The sequence below is a fragment of the Ovis canadensis genome, chromosome X, assembly GCF_042477335.2.
Source record: "Ovis canadensis isolate MfBH-ARS-UI-01 breed Bighorn chromosome X, ARS-UI_OviCan_v2, whole genome shotgun sequence".
Taxonomy (NCBI): Eukaryota; Metazoa; Chordata; class Mammalia; order Artiodactyla; family Bovidae; genus Ovis; species Ovis canadensis.
In genome coordinates, this window is record NC_091727.1 from 117369969 (window position 1) to 117393597 (window position 23629).

At 44.2% G+C, this 23629-nt stretch overlaps 1 protein-coding gene across 1 annotated transcript in view; it reads left to right on the forward strand.

Moving 5' to 3' along the window:
* Positions 1–23629, forward strand: part of KIAA1210 (KIAA1210 ortholog) — a 47062-nt gene that overhangs the window by 18987 nt on the left and 4446 nt on the right. The window contains exons 5-7 of the mRNA XM_070291236.1: positions 13846–14043; positions 17582–17687; positions 19838–23617. Of these exons, the coding sequence (XP_070147337.1) occupies positions 13846–14043; positions 17582–17687; positions 19838–23617 (4084 nt within the window). The remainder of the gene's footprint in view (positions 1–13845; positions 14044–17581; positions 17688–19837; positions 23618–23629) is intronic.

Consider the following 23629-nt stretch of genomic DNA (forward strand, 5'->3'; position numbering starts at 1 on the left):
TCCGTGTGCACTTGAGAAAAAGGTGAAATTCATTGTTTTGGGGTGAAATGTCCTATAGATATCAATTAGGTCTAACTGGTCCATTGTATCATTTAAAGTTTGTGTTTCATTGTTAATTTTCTGTTTAGTTGATCTATCCATTGGTGTGAGTGGGGTATTAAAGTCTCCCACTATTATTGTGTTATTGTTAATTTCCTCTTTCATACTTGTTAGCATTTGCCTTACGTATTGCAGTGGTCCTATGTTGGGTGCATATATATTTGTAATTGTTATATCTTCTTCTTGGATTGATCCTTTGATCATGATGTAGTGTCCTTCTTTGTCTCTTTTCACAGCCTTTATTTTAAAGTCTATTTTTTCTGATATGAGTATTGCTACTCCTGCTTTCTTTTGGTCTCCATTTGCATGAAATACCTTTTTCCAGCCCCTCACTTTCAGTCTGTATGTGTCCCTTGTTTTGAGGTGGGTCTCTTGTAGACAGCATATACAGGGGTCTCGTTTTTGTATCCACTCAGCCAGTCTTTGTCTTTTGGTCGGGGCATTCAACCCATTTACATTTAAGGTAGTTATTGATAAGTATGATCCCGTTGCCATTTACTTTGTTGTTTGGGGTTCAAATTTATACACTTTTTCTGTGTTTCCTGTCTAGAGAAGATCCTTTAGCATTTTTTGGAGAGCTGGTTTGGTGGTGCTGAATTCTCTCAGCTTTTGCTTGTCTGTAAAGCTTTTGATTTCTCCTTTATATTTGAATGAGATCCTTGCTGGGTACAGTAATCTGGGTTGTAGGTTATTTTCTTTCATCACTTTAAGTATGTTCTGCCATTCCCTTGTGGCCTGAAGAATTTCTATTGAAAGATCAGCTATTATCCTTATGGGAATCCCCTTGTGTGTTATTTGTTGTTTTTCCCTTGCTGCTTTTAATATTTGTTCTTTGTGTTTGGTCTTTGTTAATTTGATTAATATGTGTCTTGGGGTATTTTGCCTTGGGTTTATCCTGTTTGGGACTCTCTGGGTTTCTTGGACTTGGGTGACTATTTCCTTCCCCATTTTAGGGAAATTTTCAACTATTATCTCCTCAAGTATTTTCTCATGGCCTTTCTTTTTATCTTCTTCTTCTAGAACACTTATGATTCGAATGTTGGGGCATTTAACATTGTCCAAGAGGTCCCCGAGGTTGTCCTCATTTCTTTTAATTCTTTTTTCTTTTTTCCTCTCTGCTTATTTCTACCATTCAATCTTCTACCTCACTTATCCTATCTTCTGTCTCTGTTACTCTACTGTTGGTTCCCTCCACAGTGTTTTGATCTCATTTATTGCATTATTCATTATTGATTGACTCTTTTTTGTTTCTTGTAGGTCCTTGTTAAACATTTCTTGCATCTTCTCAATCCTTGTCTCCAGATTTATCTATAACTCGATTTCGTTTTCAAGATTTTAGATCATTTTACTATCATTATTCTGAATTCTTTTTCAGGTAGACTCCCTATCTCTTCCTCTTTTGTTTGGTTTGGTGGGCATTTATCCTGTTCCTTTACCTGCTGGGTATTTCTCTGCCTTTTCATCTTGTTTATATTGCTGTGTTTGGGGTGGCCTTTCTGTATTCTGGCAGTTTGTGATTCCTCTTTTTTGTAGAGGTTCCCTCCTGTGGGTGGGGTTGGACAAGTGGCTTGTTAAGGTTTCCTGGTTAGGGAAGCTTGGTTGGTGTTCTAATGGGTGGAGCTGGATTTCTTCCCTCTGGAGTGCAATAAGTGTCCAGTAGTGAGTTTTGAGATGCCTGTGGGTTTGGTGTGACTTTGGGCAGCCTGTATATTGAAGCTCAGGGCTATGTTCCTGCATTGCTGAAGAATTTGCATGGTATGTCTTGCTCTGGAACTTGTTGGCTCTTGGGTGATGCTTGGTTTCAGTGTAGGTATGGAGGCTTTTGGATGATCTCTTATTGATTAATGTTCCCTTGAGTCAGGAGTTCTCTGGTGTTCAAAGGTTTTGGGCTTAAGCCTCTTGCCTCTGGTTTTCAGTCTTATTCTTACAGTAGCCTCAAGACTTCTCCATCCATACAGCACTGATGATAAAACATCCAGGTTAATGGTGAAAAGATTCTCCACAGTGAAGGACACCCAGAGAGGTTCACAGAGTTACATGGAGAAGAGAAGAGGGAGGAGGGAAATAGAGGTGACCAGGAGGAGAAGAGGGGGAGTCAAAGTGTGGGGGGAGAAGTCTAGCCAGTAATCAACTCCCTATGTGCTCTTCACAGTCTGGAACCCTCAGAGAGGTTCATGGAGTTACATAGAGAAGAGAAGAGAAGAGGGAGGAAGGAGATAGAGGTGACCAGGAGGACAAAAGAGGGAATCAAAAGGAGAAAGACAGATCTAGGCAGTAATCAGTTTCCTAAGTGTTCTCCACAGCCCGGAACATACACAGAGATTCACAGAGTTGGGGGAGAAGAGAAGGGGGAGAGGGGAGATAGAGGTGATCTGGGGAGGAAAAAGGAGAGTCAAAAGGGGGAGAGAGTAATCGAGCCAGTAATCACACTCCTAAGTAAAAATGGGTATGGAAGATTGGATTCTTAAAGGTACAAAATTGATAACAAATACCAAAAAGCAAAGATTAAAAATCTAGAGTAGAGGTTAGACTGTCAAAAATACAATATTAAAAAACAAAATCATAAAAATTATAAAATATATATATGAAGTTTGCTTTAAAAATAGGGTCTTTTTTTGCAAGGTAATAGTAGGTTATAAAAATGAAAAATAAAGGAATAATAGAGGACTTAAAATTAAAAAAATTTAATTAAAAAATGATAATGGTAAAAATATATCTAGGAATTTCTCTGCACCTGTTGTGGCAGTGTGGGGTCAGTTCAGTTTCAGATAGTTCCTTGTTCCAGCTTACACTTCTCAAGATCTATAGGCCCCTTCCAATGTAGTCGATGTTAACTACAGGGATTTTAATCTGTTGCACCTGTCACTTCCAAAGCGGTTCCCTCTGTTTATTTTGGCTTCTTCTGTTTGCAGGTCTCTTCAGTGTCTAATTTCCACCCTGACACAAGGGGGCGAAGGTCGTCACTTATTTAGGCTCACTTGTTCAGTCGTGCTGTGGGTAGGGAGGAACACTGCAAACAAATATCACTGGTGTGTGTGGGGAGTGCTTGCAATGTCTGGGCCACACTGGGTGTGCCCCTGCTCATGGCGTGTGTGCTTTCCCAGTCTACATTGCTCAGGCTCCAGGTTGCTCTGCAGGGGAACTGTCTAAAGTGGGCCCTGGGTTGTGTGCACTGCCCAGGTCTAAGCCGATCAGGTTCAGGTTCTTGAGCACTCCACAAAGGCACAGACTCGGTTGGGCCTGCGTTTTGTGCCCTTCCCAGGTCCAAGCAGCTCAGTCGACCAGGTGCTTGGTGAGCACACTCTCCCCAAGTGGGGAGGTGAGTCTTATCGCCTCCCCAATCCCAGCCGCTCAGTTTCCCAGGTGCACCATCTCAGGTGTGCCGTGTGTCTCTTCTGGGGAGCTGGTCTCTGGCCGCAACCCTTCAGGCGGATGTCAATCGTCCAGAATCCCAGGAAGTCTTGGTTAGCAACTGGGAGCCTGCTCACAGTTTGGTAGAGGATGCCACCTCTGGGGCCGAGTTTGCCTCTCGCCTTCTGGCTCTGGCTGCCCCCTGCCTGCCTCCCTGCCTCTGGCGGGGGATGGGCCGGTCTGCAGCCAGCTAGCTCTCCTCTGGTATTCGCTCAGTCCTTTGTTCTGTGAGTGTGCCCAGCAGTACCTTAGGTTAGGGCTTTTCGCAGGATAGTTCTCTCTCTCTCTCTCTCTTTTTTCCTCTCTTTCTCTGGCTATCCCACAGTTTGGGTTGCTGTTTCACGTTAGCTCCCTCAGATTGCCCTAAGCAATGCAGCCCACACCTCCCTGTTCAGCTCCCCTGCTTGCTGGTGGTGGATGCCAGCGTCTGGGCTACTTCTCTGCTGGGAGTTGCCATTAGGCATTTTATTTATTTATTTTTCTTCCCAGGTATGTTGCCCTCTGAGATTCCGAAATTCCCCACAGATCTGCTGGTGAGAGTGTTTCCTGGTGTTTGGAAAATTCCCCTCTTTTAAGACTCCCTTCCTGGGATGGGTCTCCATCCCTAACTCTTTTGTCTCTCTTTTTATTTTTTCTATTTTGTCCTACTTCCTTTCAAAGACAATGGGCTGCCTTTCTGGGTGCCTGATGTCCTCTGCCAGCATTCAGAAGTTGTTTTGTGGAATTTGCTCAGCGTTCAAATGTTCTTTCAATGAATTTGTGGGGGAGAAAGTGGTCTCCCTGTCCTATTCCTCTGCCATCTTAGGACTGCCCTCCCTTATTTTGGATTTAATTAGAATTTTTAGTGTACTATTTTCATTCCCTTCTCATTTCCTTCTTTATATATTTTTAAGTTATTTTCTTAGTGGTTACCTTGGGGATTACACTTAAGAAAATTAACATTTTAAAACATGTAGTTTTCTCTTTCTTTTGAGTAGGCTAACTATATATTTTATAGATTAATGAATAGAGCTAAACTATTTATAGTCAACATTTCCTAACATCAGTCTAAATATTTGTCTTGCTTAATGTAGTAAACTCTCTATTAGTAAATTCAAGAATTGAGTCAAGTTGTTATAGGTTAAATGTTGGGCTTACAGGCAGAAATTCTAATCTTTGATGCTCTCCCAAGCATGAGAGTTTCTTAGCTATTTCTGCTAAGTTATTGATCTGGTTTATTAGTTCAGGAGGGTGAATACAAGGAGGGGGCATGTGGCAGCAACAGTAGCAATAGCAGCAGCAGTAGCATCCCATGAAGGAGCTTTAATCACCATCCCAAGCAGATGTGCTGGCCTGGATGCTTCTCTGAGCGTCTCATAAATTATGACACCCCCATCTCTTATATCCCCAAAGGCCTCCCACAAACCCAGCTCTGACTGCCTTCTCACTAAGCATCAAGTAGGGAGCTAGGCAGAAAACCAAATCAAATAGAGAAGTCAGACTCAGTTCAGTTCAGTTCAGTCACTCAGTTGTGTCTGACTCTTTGTGACCCCATGAATCGCAGCACGCCAGGCCTCCCTGTCCATCACCATCTCCCGGAGTTCACTCAGACTCACGTCCATCGAGTCTGTGATGCCATCCAGCCATCTCATCCTCTGTCGTCCCCTTCTCCTCCTGCCCTCAATCCCTCCTAGCATCAGAGTCTTTTCCAATGAGTCAACACTTCGCATGAGGTGGCCAAAGTACTGGAGTTTCAGCTTTAGCATCATTCCTTCCAAAGAAATCCCAGGGCTGATCTCCTTCAGAATGGACTGGTTGGATCTCCTTGCAGTCCAAGGGACCCTCAAGAGTCTTCTCCAACACCACAGTTCAAAAGCATCAATTCTTCGGTGCTCAGCCTTCTTCACAGTCCAACTCTCACATCCATACATGACCACAGGAAAAACCATAGCCTTGACTAGACTGACCTTAGTCAGCAAAGTAATGTCTCTGCTTTTGAATATATTATCTAGGTTGGTTATAACTTTTCTTCCAAGGAGTAAGCGTCTTTTAATTTCATGGCTGCAGTCACCATCTGCAGTGATTTTGGAGCCCCCCAAAATAAAGTCTGACACTGTTTCTACTGTTTCCCCATCTATTTCTCTTGACGAGATCTCTAGTCTTTCCCATTCTGTTGTTTTTCTCTATTTCTTTGCACTGATCGCTGAAGAAGGCTTTCCTATCTCTTCTTGCTATTCTCTGGAACTCTGCATTCAGATGCTTATATCTTTCCTTTTCTCCTTTGCTTTTTGCCTCTCTTCTTTTCACAGCTATTTGTAAGGCCTCCCCAGACAGCCATTGTGCTTTTTTGCATTTCTTTTCCATGGGGATGGTCTTGATCCCTGTCTCCTGTACAATGTCACGAACCTCATTCCATAGTTCATCAGGCACTCTATCTATCAGATCTAGGCCCTTAAATCTATTTCTCACTTCCACTGTATAATCATAAGGGATTTGATTTAGGTCATACCTGAATGGTCTAGCGGTTTTCCCTACTTTCTTCAATTTGAGTCTGAATTTGGTAATAAGGAGTTCGTGATCTGAGCCACAGTCAGCTCCCGGTCTTGTTTTTGTTGACTGTATAGAGCTTCTCCATCTTTGGCTGCAAAAAATATAATCAATCTGATGTCGGTGTGGACCATCTGGTGATGTCCTTGTGTAGAGTCTTCTCTTGTGTTGTTGGAAGAGGGTGTTTGCTATGACCAGTGCATTTTCTTGGGAAAACTGTATTAGTCTCTGCCCTGCTTCATTCCACATTACAAGGACAAATTTGCCTGTTACTCCAGGTGTTTCTTGACTTCCTACTTTTGCATTCCAGTCCCCTATAATGAAAAGGACATCTTTTTTGGGTGTTAGTTCTAAAAGCTCTTGTAATTCTTCATAAAACCGTTCAACTTTAGTTTCTTCAGCGTTACTGGGTGGGGCATAGACTTGGATAACTGTGATATTGAATGGTTTGCCTTGGAGACCAACAGAGATCATTTTGTCATTTTTGAGATTGCATCCAAGTACTGCATTTTGGACTCTTCTGTTGACCATGATGGCTACTCCATTTCTTCTGAGGGATTCCTGCCCGCAGTAGTAGATATAATGGTCATCTGAGTTAAATTCACCCATTCCAGTCCATTTTAGTTCGCTGATTCCTAGAATGTCGACGTTCACCCTTGCCATCTCTTGTTTGACCACTTCCAATTTGCCTTGATTCATGGACCTGACATTCCAGGTTCCTATGCAATATTGCTCTTTACAGCATCGGATCTTGCTTCTATCACCAGTCACATCCACAGCTGAGTATTGTTTTTGCTTTGGCTCCATCCCTTCATTCTTTCTGGAGTTATTTCTCCACTGATCTCCAGTAGCATATTGGGCACCTAATGACCTGGGGAGTTCCTTTTTTGGTGTCCTATCATTTTGCCTTTTCCTACTGTTCATGGGGTTCTCAAGGCAAGAATACTGAAGTGCTTTGCCATTCCCTTCTCCAGTGGACCACATTCTGTCAGACTTCTCCACCATGAAGTCAGACTAAAGATGACCAAATCTCTATCCTCTCAAAGAGTCTGCCTGCAATATAGGAGAGCTGGGTTCAATCCCTGGGTTGGGGAGATCCCCTGGAGAAGGAAATGGTAACCCATTCCAATATTCTTGCCTGGATAATTCCATGGACAGAGGAGCCTGGTGTGCTACAGTCCATGGGGTCACAAAGAGTCGGACACGACTGAGTGACTAACACACACTACCCTCTCAGAGTCTTTCCAAGTTTGCTGTTTTCTTCTTTCTTTTCTGAGCTGCTGCCTCCTACTGGTGACACAGGGAAAAATACATGTTATCTCTCAAGGACCCAAAGCTTACTTTTTCCTCCAAAACCCCTGGGGCAGAATGGGAAGGACTGCCTTAAGGCCTTGTTGTCTAAGACTACTTCCATACTTCCCTGGGTAAAGAGTTGTGTGCCTTGTCCCTTTCAGTTCCAGTTTAGCAAAGTCCCCTCTTTCTTCCCCATCCTCGGACCAGAGGATCCTCCTACTTAGAGCTTCCCTGACCCCTGCTACCTTTCCAACCCGGTTCATCTTCATCAGTGAGTCAACTTCATATTCCCCAATGAGTCCATAGAATATTTTTCCTCAATATGGCTTTTTATGGAGAAAAACAATTGTATGGAAAAGAAGTCATGCATTTTCACTCTTGAGAAAGAGCTGTATCAGTTATTTTGGTGCTTAAAGCTTGAGCTGATTAAATGCCTAGACTTTAGTCCCATTGCAGGATAAGTGTTGCTAACATTTAACATGGTGGGGGTTAAGTAGCTTCCAGTTATTCCACTGTATTGGCTAATGAAGAGTTCATTTAGATTGCTGTAAGGTTCTCCCCTTATCATGTCTCTTGCTTTGCCCATGATGGCTTACTTCATAATTCATCATTATTATTTACAAATAGGTCTCTGAAGCCCAGAACAATATTCTTTTTTTTTATTAGGTTTTATTTATTTTTTTTTAGTTTTTTTTTTTTTTAATTTTAAAATCTTTAATTCTTACATGCATTCCCAAACATGAACCCCCCTCCCACCTCCCTCCCCATAACATCTCTCTGGGTCATCCCCATGCACCAGCCCCAAGCATGCTGTATCCTGCGTCAGACATAGACTGGCGATTCAATTCTTACATGATAGTATACATGTTAGAATGCCATTCTCCCAAATCATCCCACCCTCTCCCTCTCCCTCTGAGTCCAAAAGTCCGTTATTCACATCTGTGTCTTTTTTCCTGTCTTGCATACAGGGTCGTCATTGCCATCTTCCTAAATTCCATATATATGTGTTAATATACTGTATTGGTGTTTTTCTTTCTGGCTTACTTCACTCTGTATAATCGGCTCCAGTTTCAGAACAATATTCTTAAAAATCCTCTGATACATCAGAAGAGAGCATAATGCCCACTTCCCCATTGCTGCATAGAAATTTGTAGCTTACAAAGTTATTTTGCATAGATATAGGTGCCTTTCATTCTCTCAAATACTCTGAAATGTAGATAGGGAAGATACTATTATTCCCATTTTGGGTGGAAAAAACTGAGGTTCAGAGAGGTGAAATGACTTGACCAAGGCCACAGCACCAATCAGAGATACAGCTGGGACTCAAACTGAGGATTCCTCCCCAAATTCATACCAGTTTTCACCCAGCCATGTGCACTCTAGCAGTTCTCCAAATTTGGACAACCAATGCCCACCAATAACAATATCAGCTAATACTTGTTCAGACTTTCCTGTGTGAAAGGCACTTCACGTGTATCATTTCATCTAATTTTAAAAACAGCACACTAAAGTATATATTATTATTATCCCTATATTAAAGACATAGAAACTGAGGCTCAAAGAGGTTAAGTAACTTGTCCGAGCTCAAACAGTTTTAAAAATTGCTTGGCTAGGACCTCAAATTCAGGCCTTTTTGACTCCAAAGTTCATGTTCTTATTCTCTATACTACTTAAGGAACTGGGGAGCTTTAGATAGCAGGGAGCTCCAGGGGATATGTGAAATTCTACCTCCTACAACTTTCAGGATGGCAAGATGGCACAACACCTTTTATGAAACAGAAATTGAGTAAGGCTGCAGCTGCACAGGAATTCCCAGGAATGAGCACATGCTGTACTTTGACACACTTGGGACATTAAAGTCCTAACAGCCAGTCATATCCTGTGCCAGCATACCATGGCAGAGAAGTCTCCTACTGAGAACCACTTTTCCCACCAAGAGCTGCTGCTTCTTCTGGAGATGTTCCAAAGACTACTTGCCTTGGGAGCTTTCAGCTGAATGGCTCATACAGAACCTAGCTCCCTAGCATCCCAGTGTCAAAACCTCCCAGATAGTTTCACAGTGAGCTTTTTTCCTAAAGTGACAGCTTTTCAGGCCAAAGGCTTGATAAAATCTGGCCTAAATAGCCACCAGGTAATGCCATTATTTCAGAGAAGGTGATGGCACCCCACTCCAGTACTCTTGCCTGGAAAATCCCATGGGCAGAGGAGCCTGGTAGGCTGCAGTCCATGGAGTCGCTAGGAGTCAGACACGACTGAGTGACTTCACTTTCACTTTTCACCTTCATGCATTGGAGAAGGAAATGGCGACCCACTCCAGTATTCTTGCCTGGAGAATCCCAGGGACGGGGAGCCTGGTGGGCTGCCGTCTATGGGGTCGCACGGAGTCGGACATGACTGAAGCGACTTAGCAGCAGCAGCAGCAGCAGCAGCAGCAATGCCATTATTTAAGACATAACAATTGGGAAAAGATAAGCTATCTCCTGCACACTTTGAATCTAGAAATTGCTAGAATTTTGCTGAGCTTGATTTGTTTGATATTCTAAGAAGCAGCCAAACTGCTCTCTATCCCCACCCAAGTGTTTCTTATCAATAGTTAAATGAAAATGGGAAAACCCTGGTACCATACAACAGACAAAGAAACCATCAGAAGGATGATCAAAAGGGTGCATGTTTGATTGAACAATTTTATACAGGGTGCAGAAACTTGACAGAAAGGGGAAAGGAGCTAAAATGTGTTTTAATTGTTCAAAGAGCACTCCTTACCCCCACTAACAGCATATCACTGTCCAGCACCCCTCACAATCAGTGCTGAAGGATCCCCTCCCCTGCCCTAAGTCCTGACCCAGGTTCCTTCCCCAGGAAGGTTCTGGGTTATTAGCTGCCAGGCCTAGCACATCTCCCAGATGTTGAGGTGAAAGGAGCTCACTTCACTCCAGCTGTTAATCAGAAGCTGTCTGTGCTAACTCCCCTCTAAATCACAGGAGAAGGAATGAAAACGTCTTGGCCTTCCTGAGTAATATACACCTTGGGTGTGTTGGCTCTCAGAGTGCAGAGAAGGAGGAGTGGGGTTGCAGGAGGGATGGCAAAGGAAAAATAGAGGAAGGAGTCCCATTTCCTGCACTTGCTTTTCTTTCAGGAAAGGATTCAGTTTGTTTTTCCTGGGTAGCCTGGAAAATCCTGTGGTTGATTCCTGTGGTAACTTTTCTAGGTTTCTCCTGACTAATGTGGCTGGAGGAAAAGCAGAGACTAAGAAGGAACCCCGCTTCCCAGAGGGAACAGATATGGCTGCCTCCTGTTCTAAGGCACCTGATGTGATTATTCAAGAGCTTGGTGTGCTTCTGTTTGAAAATAGGAGCCTTTCTCTTCATGGCAGAGGACTAGACAGTGGTTCACAGCTCTAGCCCCCAGAAGACTCACTTGGAGAACCTGTTAAGCCTATTCTAAGGCCCCCTCCCCTGATAGAATTATTCATCAGATCTTAATGTAAAAGTGCTTTTTTAGCACTCACTCCAGGTGATTCTGATACTGGGGGGGATTCCCAGACCATATTTTGAGAAATATTGCCCAGCATTCCAAAGAGTTTATTTGAATAGTTTAATTCACTGGTGAGTTTAAGGGAAGTTGTAAAATATATACAACTTACATACTGTAAACCCAACCACAGAGATGCTCTTACGGCTATTTTGAATCACATGCCTGAGCTTGAGTGCCATAACCAGGTGGAGATGATGCTTGATGGCTTCACACTCTCATTTTTAGTCCAGGTTTGAGGGTAGCTGTGGGCCTGTGCATAGCCTGAAGACTCAAATATTCCTTAATGACAGTCCATCAGGCATAAGGAGACTAGTGGCCATTATTAAGTTTGATGGACTCTTGACTTAGGCTGTGATTGGGAACAGATAAGCTATCTCCTGCATACATTCAATCTAGTAATTGCTAGAATTTTGCTGAGCCTGATTTGTTTGTTATGCTATAGAATGTGTTTCATGAAACAGTGCTTTTATCTATAGTGTTATGCTACAAAATTTGGGATGACAACTGAATTGAACATGTTTCTTTATTAAGTGTGTATTTACTTGCTGAATAGGCATCATATGATATCCTCTAGCAAATTTATTTCTAGATCCACAGACTGCTGAGACTTTTTCCATCTATCTTTGGCTGGAGCTAGTGGGTCTCAGAAAGAATAACTAAAATGATACAGAGAACAGAGCAGCTTTCTCTGACGACCTCTTAGAAGGTCAGTGTCTCTTTGGAGCTTTTAACATAATTAATTCACCCGGTCAACAAACATTCATTGAGCAACTACTGTGTACTAAGCACAGTTGTAGGTGTTAGGAATACAGCAGTAAATAAAACAGATGAAAACTCTTCTTTATGGAGTTTATATTGCAGTGGGGGGCATGATATCAACAATAAACAAGAAAATAGGCAAAACATACAGTATGTTGCTGCTGCTGCTGCTGCTAAGTTGCTTCAGTCGTGCCGACTCTGTGTGACCCCATAGACGGCAGCCCACCAGGCTCCCCTGCCCCTGGGATTCTCCAGGCAAGAACACTGGAGTGGGTTGCCATTTCCTTCTCCAATGCATGAAAGTGAAAAGCGAAAAGGAAGTTGCTCAGTCGTGTCTGACTCCTAGCGACCCCATGGACTGCAGCCTACCAGGCTCCTCTGTTCATGGAATTTTCCAGGCAAGAGTACTGGAGTGGGGTGCCATCGCCTTCTCAATATGTTAGACAGTGATAAAAAGTGCCAAGGAGGAAAAAAATAACCCATGGAGGGAGATTGTGAAGTGTCAGTGTAGAAGGCTAACATTTCAAATAAGTTGGCCGGGGAAAGTGTCACTGAGAAGGGGGCTTTTGTATCCAGACCTGAAGGGAGTGGGTGAGCTAACACTGACATGGGGGAAGTGCAGAAACAGCAAGTGAAAATGCCTTGAGGGAAGAGTATGCAAGGAATGTTTGAAGAACAGCAAACCAACGATGGGTCTGGAACAGAAAGTGGTAAAAGCCACGGTCAGAGAGGCAGTGGAGAGACAGATCATGTGAAGTTAGTGGGGGCATAGATGTTGCCATCCAGTCCCCAAAGACCAGAACCCTAAGACCACTCTGAAGCATGAAAAAAAATATTCAGAACAATAAGAGCCATTAGTCTGTATACTGAGTATTAAGTTCATAATTCCAAGAGATAATACAAGCTAAAGATAAATCAACAGTGTCAGGATGAGGTGTTGTTATATACATTCATGGATGGAAGTTACCTAAAGAAGTTAGAAAAGGCTTGGGACCACTCTATATTTTGTGTGATGGATCCCACAAATATAACTGTATCATTCCGCTCCCTTTCCTAGAATCAACAAGAGGATGGTGAGCTGAATGTATCATCAGTCTGACCCGCTAGCTATGTTAAGTCCCCAGGCATTGGAATCACAGGCCATAAAAGAACCATATTGGGAGCTAAGATAGTAACTAAGGTTATCACTGGATCAACATATGACGGTCAGGGGGAAATGTGAAGGGATGTGAAAGCTGCAAATACCCTGGCACTGCATAAAGCTAGTTTGGGAAGAACTAGTGAATAAACACACATGGACTTCTGTCTACCTGCTAAAGTGCATCATTTGCCACTGACATCCAGGAGAGAGGGGGGTCATCACCTTGACTTCAAAGGGGCTTCTGCTAGCACAAATACCTGGAACTTCTTAGAAAGAAGAGGTGCTCTGGGGTGTCTCTTCAAGGTATAGAAAAAGCCATGTCAAGAAGCCTGGAGCTGTAAAGCAATTATCCTTCAATAAAAAAAAAAAATTAATTAAAAAAAGAAGCCTGGAGGAGACTACTTTGAAAGTCCTACAGAGGAAGCCAACTAGGAGCCCCCGGGCCAGATAGTTTGGAGGCATAGAGACCAGCCATGCAAGGACAAGGCGACAGGCTCCATCCCCACCCCATTGGTGGTGGCACACTCCATCCCTCTGGGCACTGCCATCAGCCTTGCATCCAGAAACCGTAAATATAAGGTAGTGTACTGTCTGTGCAAACGTAGCTTTCAGACAAACCCTCTTCCAACCAGATTTCTTCCTCCGAGCACTTCTATGAAGAAATCGCTGAGCTCTGACGGGTTTTACTGACATAGATTGTGCCTCTCACCCCAGTCAGCCCCTTCTGTAATATAAGAGGGGTACAGGACAAGAGAACATGCAAAACCTCTGACCTTGTAAACTCTGTATAATGGTGGGGTTCCTATCCTGAGGGCAAAGGGGAGATCCTGAATGCATTGTAAGCAGGGGAGCAACCTGAACATCTTGTTTCTTGTTTTCACCTGCAAGGGAACCAGTTGAAATTGTGCACCTTGCCTCCAAGGGGCCCATTGACTGGAAGCTTGACTCTAGCTGTAGGAACAAGGGACAGCAGATCATGAAGGAGTTCTCTAGGAATGTTTCTTCAGCCAGAGGAATTTCTAACTTTGAGACCAAGGCCAGCATACAGAGCTGACTCATTTCTCTTTTCCTACTCTCTCCAGAGTGCCTTTGAGCCCTCGTCTGGATTGGTTCGCTCACAGTCCTTGATCACGCTTGCCATGCCCTCCTTGTCCAGCAGCACCCAGGTGCCTGTTGGCTTCAACACCCCAGCCACCACCCAGAGCTGTTTGGATTCCTCAGCTGCTCAATACAAGATGGCTTTAAATCCCTGGAAACAAAAGAAGAGCATCCAGGTGACTGTAAGTCCTTCAGGAGGCCTGGGAATACACTCTCATATAAGAAAATAGGAGTTCCCTGGTGGTTAGGATTCTAGGCTTTCAGTGCTGTGGCTTGGGTTCAATCTAAAGTCAGGGAAGCAGAACCTGCAAGCTGCACTCATGCCCCACCCCAAAAAAAGATGAGTTCCAACCTTTGCAAACTGCTCCTAGGGAAGTGGTATGGTTTGGGGGATCCATACCCTAAGTAGGAATGGTGAAGTCAAGGACACTGTCCCAGGTTTGACAGCCCTGGAAAGAGGTGAGCATACTTGTGTCTAGTGCCTGGGATGTTCTACATAGATGAAACTTACATAAAAGGGATGGAAGAAAGCAGAAAGAGTGACCTAACTCCTAAGAAATTGCTTACTGGCTTAGTATCTGGGAATTTACTCAGTGTTCTTTGTAGAAGATATTCAATCATAGCCCAGATCAGGATTCTTTTTAATTATGAATCAGATAAGACCCATGAGTTACAATTGGCAGCACTGTTCCACTTCTTTGGAGGTCAGGCTTCCAGCAATGCCAAGCATTTAGAACTCAGCTATTAACCCCTCCAAAGACCTCTCCATGTCACATACAGGTCACCAAGTTCTTATGCTTTCTAGCACACTTAGGCAAGCTAATTATGTTTAAAACATGGCCACAGACCAAAATCAGATCTGATACCAAAGAGAAGTTGACAGTTGACAAAGAGACAGTTGACAGCAGAAAGAAATGACACAAACTATCTGGGGTCCTTCAGTATAGGGATGAAGAACCTCGCCCACCTCTATCAGGGCCACACTGTATCAGCATCCAGTGTAATAGGTCATGTTCACTACTCATCCAAATCATCAAGAAAATTTGGACTATATTCCCTGATCTGTGTTTAGGAAGATAGGGAAGTAATTCCTTTGAAAAACATTTTTTTACTAAAAACTAAGAATTAAATCAAGAATTTCCAGATGTACAAGCTAGATTTAGAAAAGGCAGAGGAACTAGAGATCAAATTGCTAACATCCATTGGATCATTGAAAAAGCAAGGGAATTCCAGAAAAACATCTACTTCTGCTTTGTTGACTGCAAAAGCCTTTGAGTGTGCAAATCACAACAAACTGTGGAAAATTCTTAAAGAGATGGGAATACCAGACCACCTTACCTGCCTCGTGAGAAATCTGTATGCAAGTCAAGAAGCAACAGTTAGAACCAGACATGGAGCAACGGACTGGTTCAAAATTGGGAAAGAAGTACGTCAAGGCTGTATATTGTCACCCTGCTTATTAAACTTATAGGCATGTGAAATGCTGGGCTAGATGAGTCACAAGCTGGAATCAAGATTGCTGGGAGATATACATATCTATGGCTGATTCATGTTGATGTTTGGCAGAAACCAACACAATTCTGTAAAGCAATTATCCTTCAGTTAAAAAATAAATAAAATTTAAAAAAAAAAGGTTTCTGGGAGAAATACCAACAACCTCAGATATGTAGATGATACCCACTAAGGGCAGAAAGCAAAGAGGAACTAAACAGCCTCTTTGACAAAGGTGAAAGAGGGGAGTGAAAAAGCTGGCTTAAAATCCAACATTCAAAAAACTAAGATCATGCCATTCAGTCCCATCAGCATTTCCCTTCATGGTAAATAATGGGGAAAAATGGAAACAGTGGCAGATTTTATTTTCCTGGGCTCCAAAATCACTGTGGAGAGTGACTGCAGCCATGAAATTAAAATTGAAAGCTCCTTGGAAGAAAAGCTATGACAAACCTAGACAATGTATTAAAAAGCAGAGATATCACTTTGCTGACAAAAGTCCATATAGTCAAAGCTAAGGTTTTTTCCAGTAGTTACGTATGGATATGAGAGTTGAACCATAAAAAAGGCTGAACACCAAAGAATTGATGCTTTTGAAATGTGCTGGAGAAGACTCTAGAGAGTCCCTTGGACAGCAAGGAGATCAAACCAGTCAATCCTAAAGGAAATCAACTCTGACTATTCATTGGAAAGGCTGATGCTGAAGCTGAAGCTCCAATACTTTGGCCACCTGATGCGAAGAGCCGACTCATTGGAAAAGACCCTGATGCTGGGAAAGATTGAGGGCGAGAGAAAGGGGTGACAGAGGATGAGATCGTTGGATGGCATCACCAACTCAATAAACATGAGTTTGAGAAAACTCTAGGAGATAGTGAATGAGAGAGGAATCTGGCATGCTACAGTCCATGGGGTCACAAAGAGTCGGACATGACTTAATTAGTGAATGACAACAACAAAGAATTTTTAAAATTTGGTAAAGAATGTCAGTTAGCTGGAAGATTCACTTGGCTGAGTCTTTAGCCTCAGTAACTCTCAGCTATAAGTAAATGGCTATAAATCAGAGATGGAGGAGATGAAAAGATTTAATAGTTGCAGGCATTTTACCAGGAAGGACATTAAAGCACAAATAGATGTCCAAGGTCATACACTCTGGTAATGGCAGAAGTAGGACCAGAACCCCATCTTCTGACTTCCTGTTCAGTTCTATTTTCACCCCCATCATGTTGCCCCTAGCTTAAACATTGCAGTTTTGCTTTAGTAAGAAAATAAAGTATAAGATCAAAGAATAGCTGGCAGAACGGTGGGCCTAGGAGGAAGGAGGACTTCTAGTAGCACTGAGAGAATCTCCTTGGTTCAATGTCAAGCAGACGGTGATCAATCACTAGGCCATATACATAAAGTCCTGTATATGCATGATCACCTGGACACTTCACCACAAACCGGGACATATAGGGAATGTTGATGAAGGAAGATTTAGCAAGACCCTTCTTTCTGCATAGCCTAATTGAGGTAAGGCCTGGATAGCACTCTCTAACAAGGTCAGGGCATCTACTTCTTCCTTTTGCCTCTCTCCCTGACACATGGATGAATGAAGATAAAAGTGTTCAGGATCCTTTATGACAGAGAGGCTGCTGCTACTGGCTCCCTGCTTTGGAATTTCTTAGGTCTGCAAGTCCCACAGGAGGGTTCCCCTTATTCTTAATTTATAGATGTGGACAGAGATATAGAGAGTAACTTGCCCAAGATCATACGGAGAGCACATGATGGAGCAGAGATCCGAACCCAGGTCTGTCTGACTTGATCCATTCAAAAGGAAATAATTTTGAGCTGAGTCTGTTTACCAAGGCACTTTGAGTGGTAACATAGAGCTGTATGTTTGCCTTTAGATGTATGTCATGATTGTTATCAGGCCCCACAGCCCCATCATCAGATTGATGGCCTTGCAGTGTGGGTCAGTGGTTTCTGAGGTGTTTTCAAGAGTTCCCTGCAGATATCACTCAGAGACCAGAAACTGCAAGTCTAAATGAAGTATTGCCAGTAGGTAAAATGATCACCAGGTTATGGATACTACTGAAATAATTTCCATTGTGAATGGTATTGTTATGTTCCCAACACAGCCTTTTGGATAGCAAGGACTTTTTTTTTTTTCCTGATGATTTTTTCTTTGGCAACCATGCAGGGGTGGGTGGAGAGCATTTCAGCCTGATTCAAAGTCTTTCCCTCTTCTAGGTGAAACCAAAACAGGAGGAGCCAAGCCTCCCAGTGGCTTCTGAAGAGAAAAGCGCAACCAAACCAAAAGAAGCTGACGAAAAGAAGCCGAAAAAAGACAGCGCAGGTTGGCATATCTTCGCCGTCATCCATAAACACATACTCAAGCTTAATGGCACAGTGCTATGTGACAAGAACTATGTAATGGATTATTGCCCAGGCCTCTATCCTTGATCTTCTGAGGGCGTAAAATTTAAGATGCATATTAATATGGTCCAAGTTTCTCCGTTTGAACTGCCCATTTAATATAGTTGCCACTTGTGTTAGGTAAAAGGCCATACCTGGATTCCTATTTTACCTAAATGAGTTTCCAACCAGAGAGGCATTTTGTGCATATTTGTCAGTTTGTTTAATCCTCTCCACATCTAATGTCCATGCCAAGTTCTTCAGTAAGCCCAGATATCTGAGAGCAGCCAGTGATTTCCCCTTCAGCTTTCCCCCACAGCAACAAAACCAGACAACAATAACAGAATTGGTGGAAAAAAAGCCTGTTTTTTTAAAAGTTGCTTTTCTCTTCTAATAGAGAGAAAAGGTCTTGTGTTAACAGTGAGACCAGTTCCCTTATCCATGGACAAAGAGGGCTTGGACAGCCGCAGATGCCCTTGGCAGCCAACACCTATCAAACCCCCAAACAAAAAATACCACTGGAGTGAAAAATCACTCTGTGTGTTTGTGTGTGTGTATTGGCTCCAGCTGATGACAATCTAATTTCCAGCAGCACTTGGAAAACCAAAATTCCTGTTCCACAAATTAAGTCAAATAGTTATTTCATATTTTTGCCATAAAGGGTTTCACAAGTGGGTTCAAAGTCAGGATACCTCTAAAAACATTTTCCCACGAAGAGTAACAAAACCACAAAACTTTTGTATATAACAGCAACAAAGAAATTAAGTGAGTGACTTTTAACTTTCTTTTTATCCTCTTTTCATATTTATTTTTCATAGCTGTCCCTTTTACACAGAGGATAAAACTTACTCGGTGTCCAGGAGGGCAGATACATTGATTTTCCACGTCATGGGAGTGAGTGGTTTGGAGTGCAGCTCCCTGCACCCTCCACCCCCGCAACCCCAACCATGCCCAGTTCTAGATTCTAAATGTGTAACCACTAGATGGAGCTAGAGACCAGTGGATGATGAGGGAGGGGTGGTGGCCAAGGCCCTCTCACCCAGGGATTAAAGTGAGTGGTAAAAAACCAATACTTTGCCACCTGATGCAAAGAGCTGACTCTTTTGAAAAGACCTTGATGCTGGGAAAGAGTGAAGGCGGGAGGCGAAGGGGACAACAGAGGATGAGATGGCTGGATGGCATCACCGACTCAATGGACATGAGTTTGAGTGGACTCCGGGAGTTGGTGATGGACAGGGAGGCCTGCCGTGCTGCAGTCCATGGGGTCGCAAAGAGCCAGACACGACTGAGCGACTGAACTGAACTGAACTGAACTGAAAAAACCTGCCTGCCCGTGCAGGAGACGTGGATTCTCTGGAGGAGGGTATAGTAACCCACTCCAGTATTCTTGCCTGGGAAATCCCATGGACAGAGGGGCCTGGAGGGCTACAGTCCATGGGGTTGCAAAGAGTAGGACATGACTGAACACACATAGTAATATTACTAGGGAAGAGAAGATCAGCCTGTAGAACTGCTGCCTTGTGTTTGACCTGAGGCCTGTGGATCAGTGCAAATGTTAAGGCTTTTCAAGAATTTCTTTGCATGTATATTATGTTAGGTCATTTTAATAGAGTTGAAAGCAGAAGAAGTGGGGAAGGCATAATCCTACCTTGCAGATAACCCCCGTTGACACCTTTCTTAAAAAAAAATAAAAATACCTGTATATCATGTTAAAATTAAGTAGAATTAAGTAGAAAATATAAATACTAAAATTTCCTTTCACCCTGCCCCAGTCAGTTTCCTAAAAGGTAATTGTTACAAGTTCAAAAATTGCTTTTTGATGTGTCTCACTTCTAATGGTGGAACAGACTATTGATATGATGGTGATGTGCCAACCTTGGAATCAGTTCATAAAACTGAATTTCACTTATATTTAAAAATTTCCAAATGCAGAAGGCTAACAGTGACCTAGTCGTTCTCTTATCTTCTGAGTAGCTACTTCTCCACACTAGGGAATTTAATAGCAAACAGGTACCCATTGGGACAAGGCAGAGTATTCTTATTTTAGAAAATCAAAAGAACACATTTTTCCTTTCCTTCTGTTTGGTACAGGTGCCTCAAGCCAGGAACAGAGCAACAAGATTGAGATTGCTAAACAGAAGACAATGGATCCGGCTGTAAACACAGATGCTACTGAGAGTCAGAGTTACCCATTTCCAGCAGCATACATGAAACGCCGTGGAAAGAAAAGCTCAAGTACTTCAGGAATGAACGAGTGTGGATCCAAAGGAAGAAGCTTTGAACAATCCACTGGAGTGCTTGGCCTAAGTGATGGAGCTGGGTCCCCACCTGCTGATAAGAACGCCAGGGATTGCCATTTCTGGCAACTGTCCTTAGAGAAGCAAGTCATGGAGCAGCTCACAACAGCACAGACAGAAAGCACTACTCCTCAGGAGCTGCTGTCAGGTAAAGATGACCCAGGAAGGGGAATTGCTGATGCAGATTCTGAAACCAGAAAAGCGTCAGTATCACAACTCAAGCCTGAAGACATGGAAGAGCCCGTGGTGGGTGGTCTGTCAACATCCCATGAAAATGGGACTTCTGGAGCCAAGAAGCCAGAAGCCGGGGCTGCTCTACAACATGTGGCAGGAAGGCCATCTACACCCCAAGATCCTCTCTCAGTGGCAGTGGATGATCAGATGTTTATGGAGCCTTCTCAGAGCCAGCCTGAAAAGGAAGAAGCTTCTGGCTTTGATGTGAAAAATGTCCAATTTAAAATGAAGTCCGCTCAAGAGACCCTCAAAGAAAAGCCTACCAGAAGTGTTCTGCAGGCCTTAACAGCGAGGATCTCCAGGAGCGTGAGTGCCTTGGTGGAGGGAGCCTTTTGTGCCAGGAGACCACCTCCCAGAAGCCTTTCATGGTCCTTCGGGAAGTCAAAACCTACAGTCATCATCTCAGATTCCAAGAGCATGTCAGAGGAGGGCGGTGATTCTGAGCAACAGCTGGCTCCTGGACATTCTTCCCTACCCTCCAAGATGCACAGGAATGAAGAAGTCTTCCCAGAATCAAAAGGTTCAGCTGTGGAGCTGAGCAGTCCCGAGCAGCAGCAGGCCCCTAGGTATTCTTCACAGTCCTCAGGGAAGTCCAAAGCCACAGCTATCTTCTCTGATTCCAAGAGCACTTCCAAAGAGGGCAGTGATTTCGAGCAGCACCAGGCTCCCACACCCTCTCTCCAGCCCCTGAGCAAGTCCAAAGATGGCCAAGAAGTCTTCACAAAATTGGGTTCCTTGGGACAGATGAGTGGTTCTAATGAGCCGCCGACTCCCACATGTGTTTCTCAGGCTGTGGGGGAGCCTGAAGACAAAGTCTCCATGGGATCAAATAGTTATGTGGAGAAGTACAACAGTGCCAATGACACCAAGGAAGGGGGGTCTCCCGGACCCCCTGCCCAGGCCATGGGATCCTTTGCCCAGGCTGTGGCAAAGCCTAAAGACCCCAAAGAAGTCTCCCTGGCTTCAAAGACCATACCTGAAGTGCAGGGTGCTTCTGAGTGGCAGGTGCCTCCCAGGGACACTTTCCAGTCCTGGGTGAGCCCTAAATTCAAGCAATCCGCCTCCACAGGCCCAGAGAGCGCAGCCATGGAGTGGGGCATTTCCATGGAGCCACTGCCTCCCAGAGTGACTTCTAAGCGCCTGATGAGGCCAAAAGTTGAGCCACCAGTCTCCTTGGACCCAGGAGTGATGACAGTTAAAACGATGACTTCTGCAGGCGTGCTGCCTCCAAGACATCCTTCTCAGCCTTCAGTGAAACCAGCAGCTCAGCAAGAAAGCTCTGCACGTCCAGAGAGCCCCGATGTTGAGAAGACCACACCTGTACACTTGCTGTACACTTTCCCATGTCCTTCCCAGGCCGTGGTGAGGCCAGCAATTGAGTACCAAGACTCCATGGGTACAGAAAGCACTGTAGTTGAGAAGAGCACTTCTATGAAGGCACTGCTTACCAAGCATCATTCTCAGCCCCTGATGAGAGCTCTAGCCCAGGAACAAGTCTCTGTGACTTATTCTGAAGCTGAACAGAGTATATTTGCAGGTTTGGAGGGTTCTGTTGCTCAGAAGATCAGTCTGGTGGAGAAATTGCTCCCCAAATATCCTCCCCAGTCCTTGACAAATCCTCGAACCCAGAAAACCTTGGAGAGCACTGCTGTTGGGGAGGGCAGCTTTGTGGAGGTGCCACCTCCCCAGCCCTTTGTGAAGTCTAAATTCCAGCCACAGATCATTCCACTGGAGTCTGTGAGTGCTCCCACAGAGTGGAGCGGTCCGGGGGTGCCTGTGCCTCCCAGACTCACCATCCAGCAGTCCTGGGAGATCCCCATGTTTGAGCAACCAGCCTCTGAAGGTCCAGAGAGCGCTGCCTTCAAGTGGGGCATTACCATGGAGCCGCTGCCTCCCAGAAGGACTTCTCAGGCCTCGATGAGAGCAGGAGTCAAACAGGCAATCTCTGAAGGTCCAGACAGTGTCAACACTGAAGGGGATGCATCTACCGAGCTGCTGCCTGACAAACATCCCTACTCCACTGTGAGACAGAAAGTCCAGCAAATATCATTGGGTTTTGAGACTGCTGCTGCCAAAGTGGGCATTTCTGGAAGGCCACTGCCTTCCATATATTTCAGCCAAGTGCTTAAAAAGTCTAGGGTTCTGGAGATGTCCTCACGTCTAGAGAGCATGGCTGATAAAGAAGTCATACCTAAGAAATCAGTGATTGTCAAGCGTCCTTCTCAGTCATTTGTGAAGTATATGGCACAGCATGTCTTTTCAGAGAGGCCTGGTACAGAGGAGGGAACTCACATGGATCCTTCATCTTCAAATCTACCTTTCAAATCATTGAAGCTGAAAGTTGAGCAGCAAGTTTCCTCAGGCTGGGAGAGTACTGATGTTGAGGCAGCCATTTCTTTGAAGCAAGCGCCCATGAAAAGCCTTTTACCAAGCTCGGGGAAGCCCAAAGGCCTGCAAGAAGTCCTCTCCCATTCAGAGAGTGCTCCTCTGAAGCTGAGCAGTTTTAAAGAGCAGCTGCCTCCCAGACATCTTGCCCAGACACTGGGGAAGTCTGAGTACCAGCAAGAAACCTCCTCAGCTTCTGAGAGCTCTCCTGAAGAATGGAAGAGTTGTGAAGAGTGGCTGCCTGGCAAACTCCCCAGCCCAGTCAAAGATGGAGCTGAGTTTCAGCCACTGATGCTCTCAACAGGCCCAGTGAGTGCACCTGTGAAGCGGAGCAGTTCTGAGCAGCATCTGCCTCCCAAAAATATTTTTCAGGCTCCTGCAGACCCTGAACATCAGCAACAGGTTTATCCAAGTCCCATGAGTGCTGCTGCTGAAGGAACCACTTTGGAGAGTGAACCTAGCTGCTGGTCTCTACCCAGAGACCTGGCTTCTCCAAGCAAAATCAAGAAACCCAGCCAAAGCTCTGAATACCTCACTAAGAACATCACAGCTGGCCCTACCAAGCTCATGCTGGCCAATGCTCCTTTCTTGCAAGTGCCCACTTCTGGAAGCAGTTCCTCTCAGGAGGAAGTTCCTGAGAGTGATGAAAATAACAGCCATTCAGATTCATCCAACAACGGGGCTGATGTTGAAAAGGTTTTTGGAGTCCGACTGAGAAGAACCTCTTCCTCACAGAAGTATAAGGGTGAGAAACAAGGTTTTATCAAGCTTTTTTCACTCTCATTGGGCTCAATTTCATCCTCTGTAGATACAGCCCAGCCAATCAGAACAGCTTCTGAGGGGGCCCTGGGCACCATGCAAAACCTCACCACAGTATCTGACTTTGCAGAGAAGCAACAGAGGAGGCCCAAATCTGAAAGGATGGCCAAGAAGCAACCTGCTTACAGGATTCCAGGTGAGTCTTTAT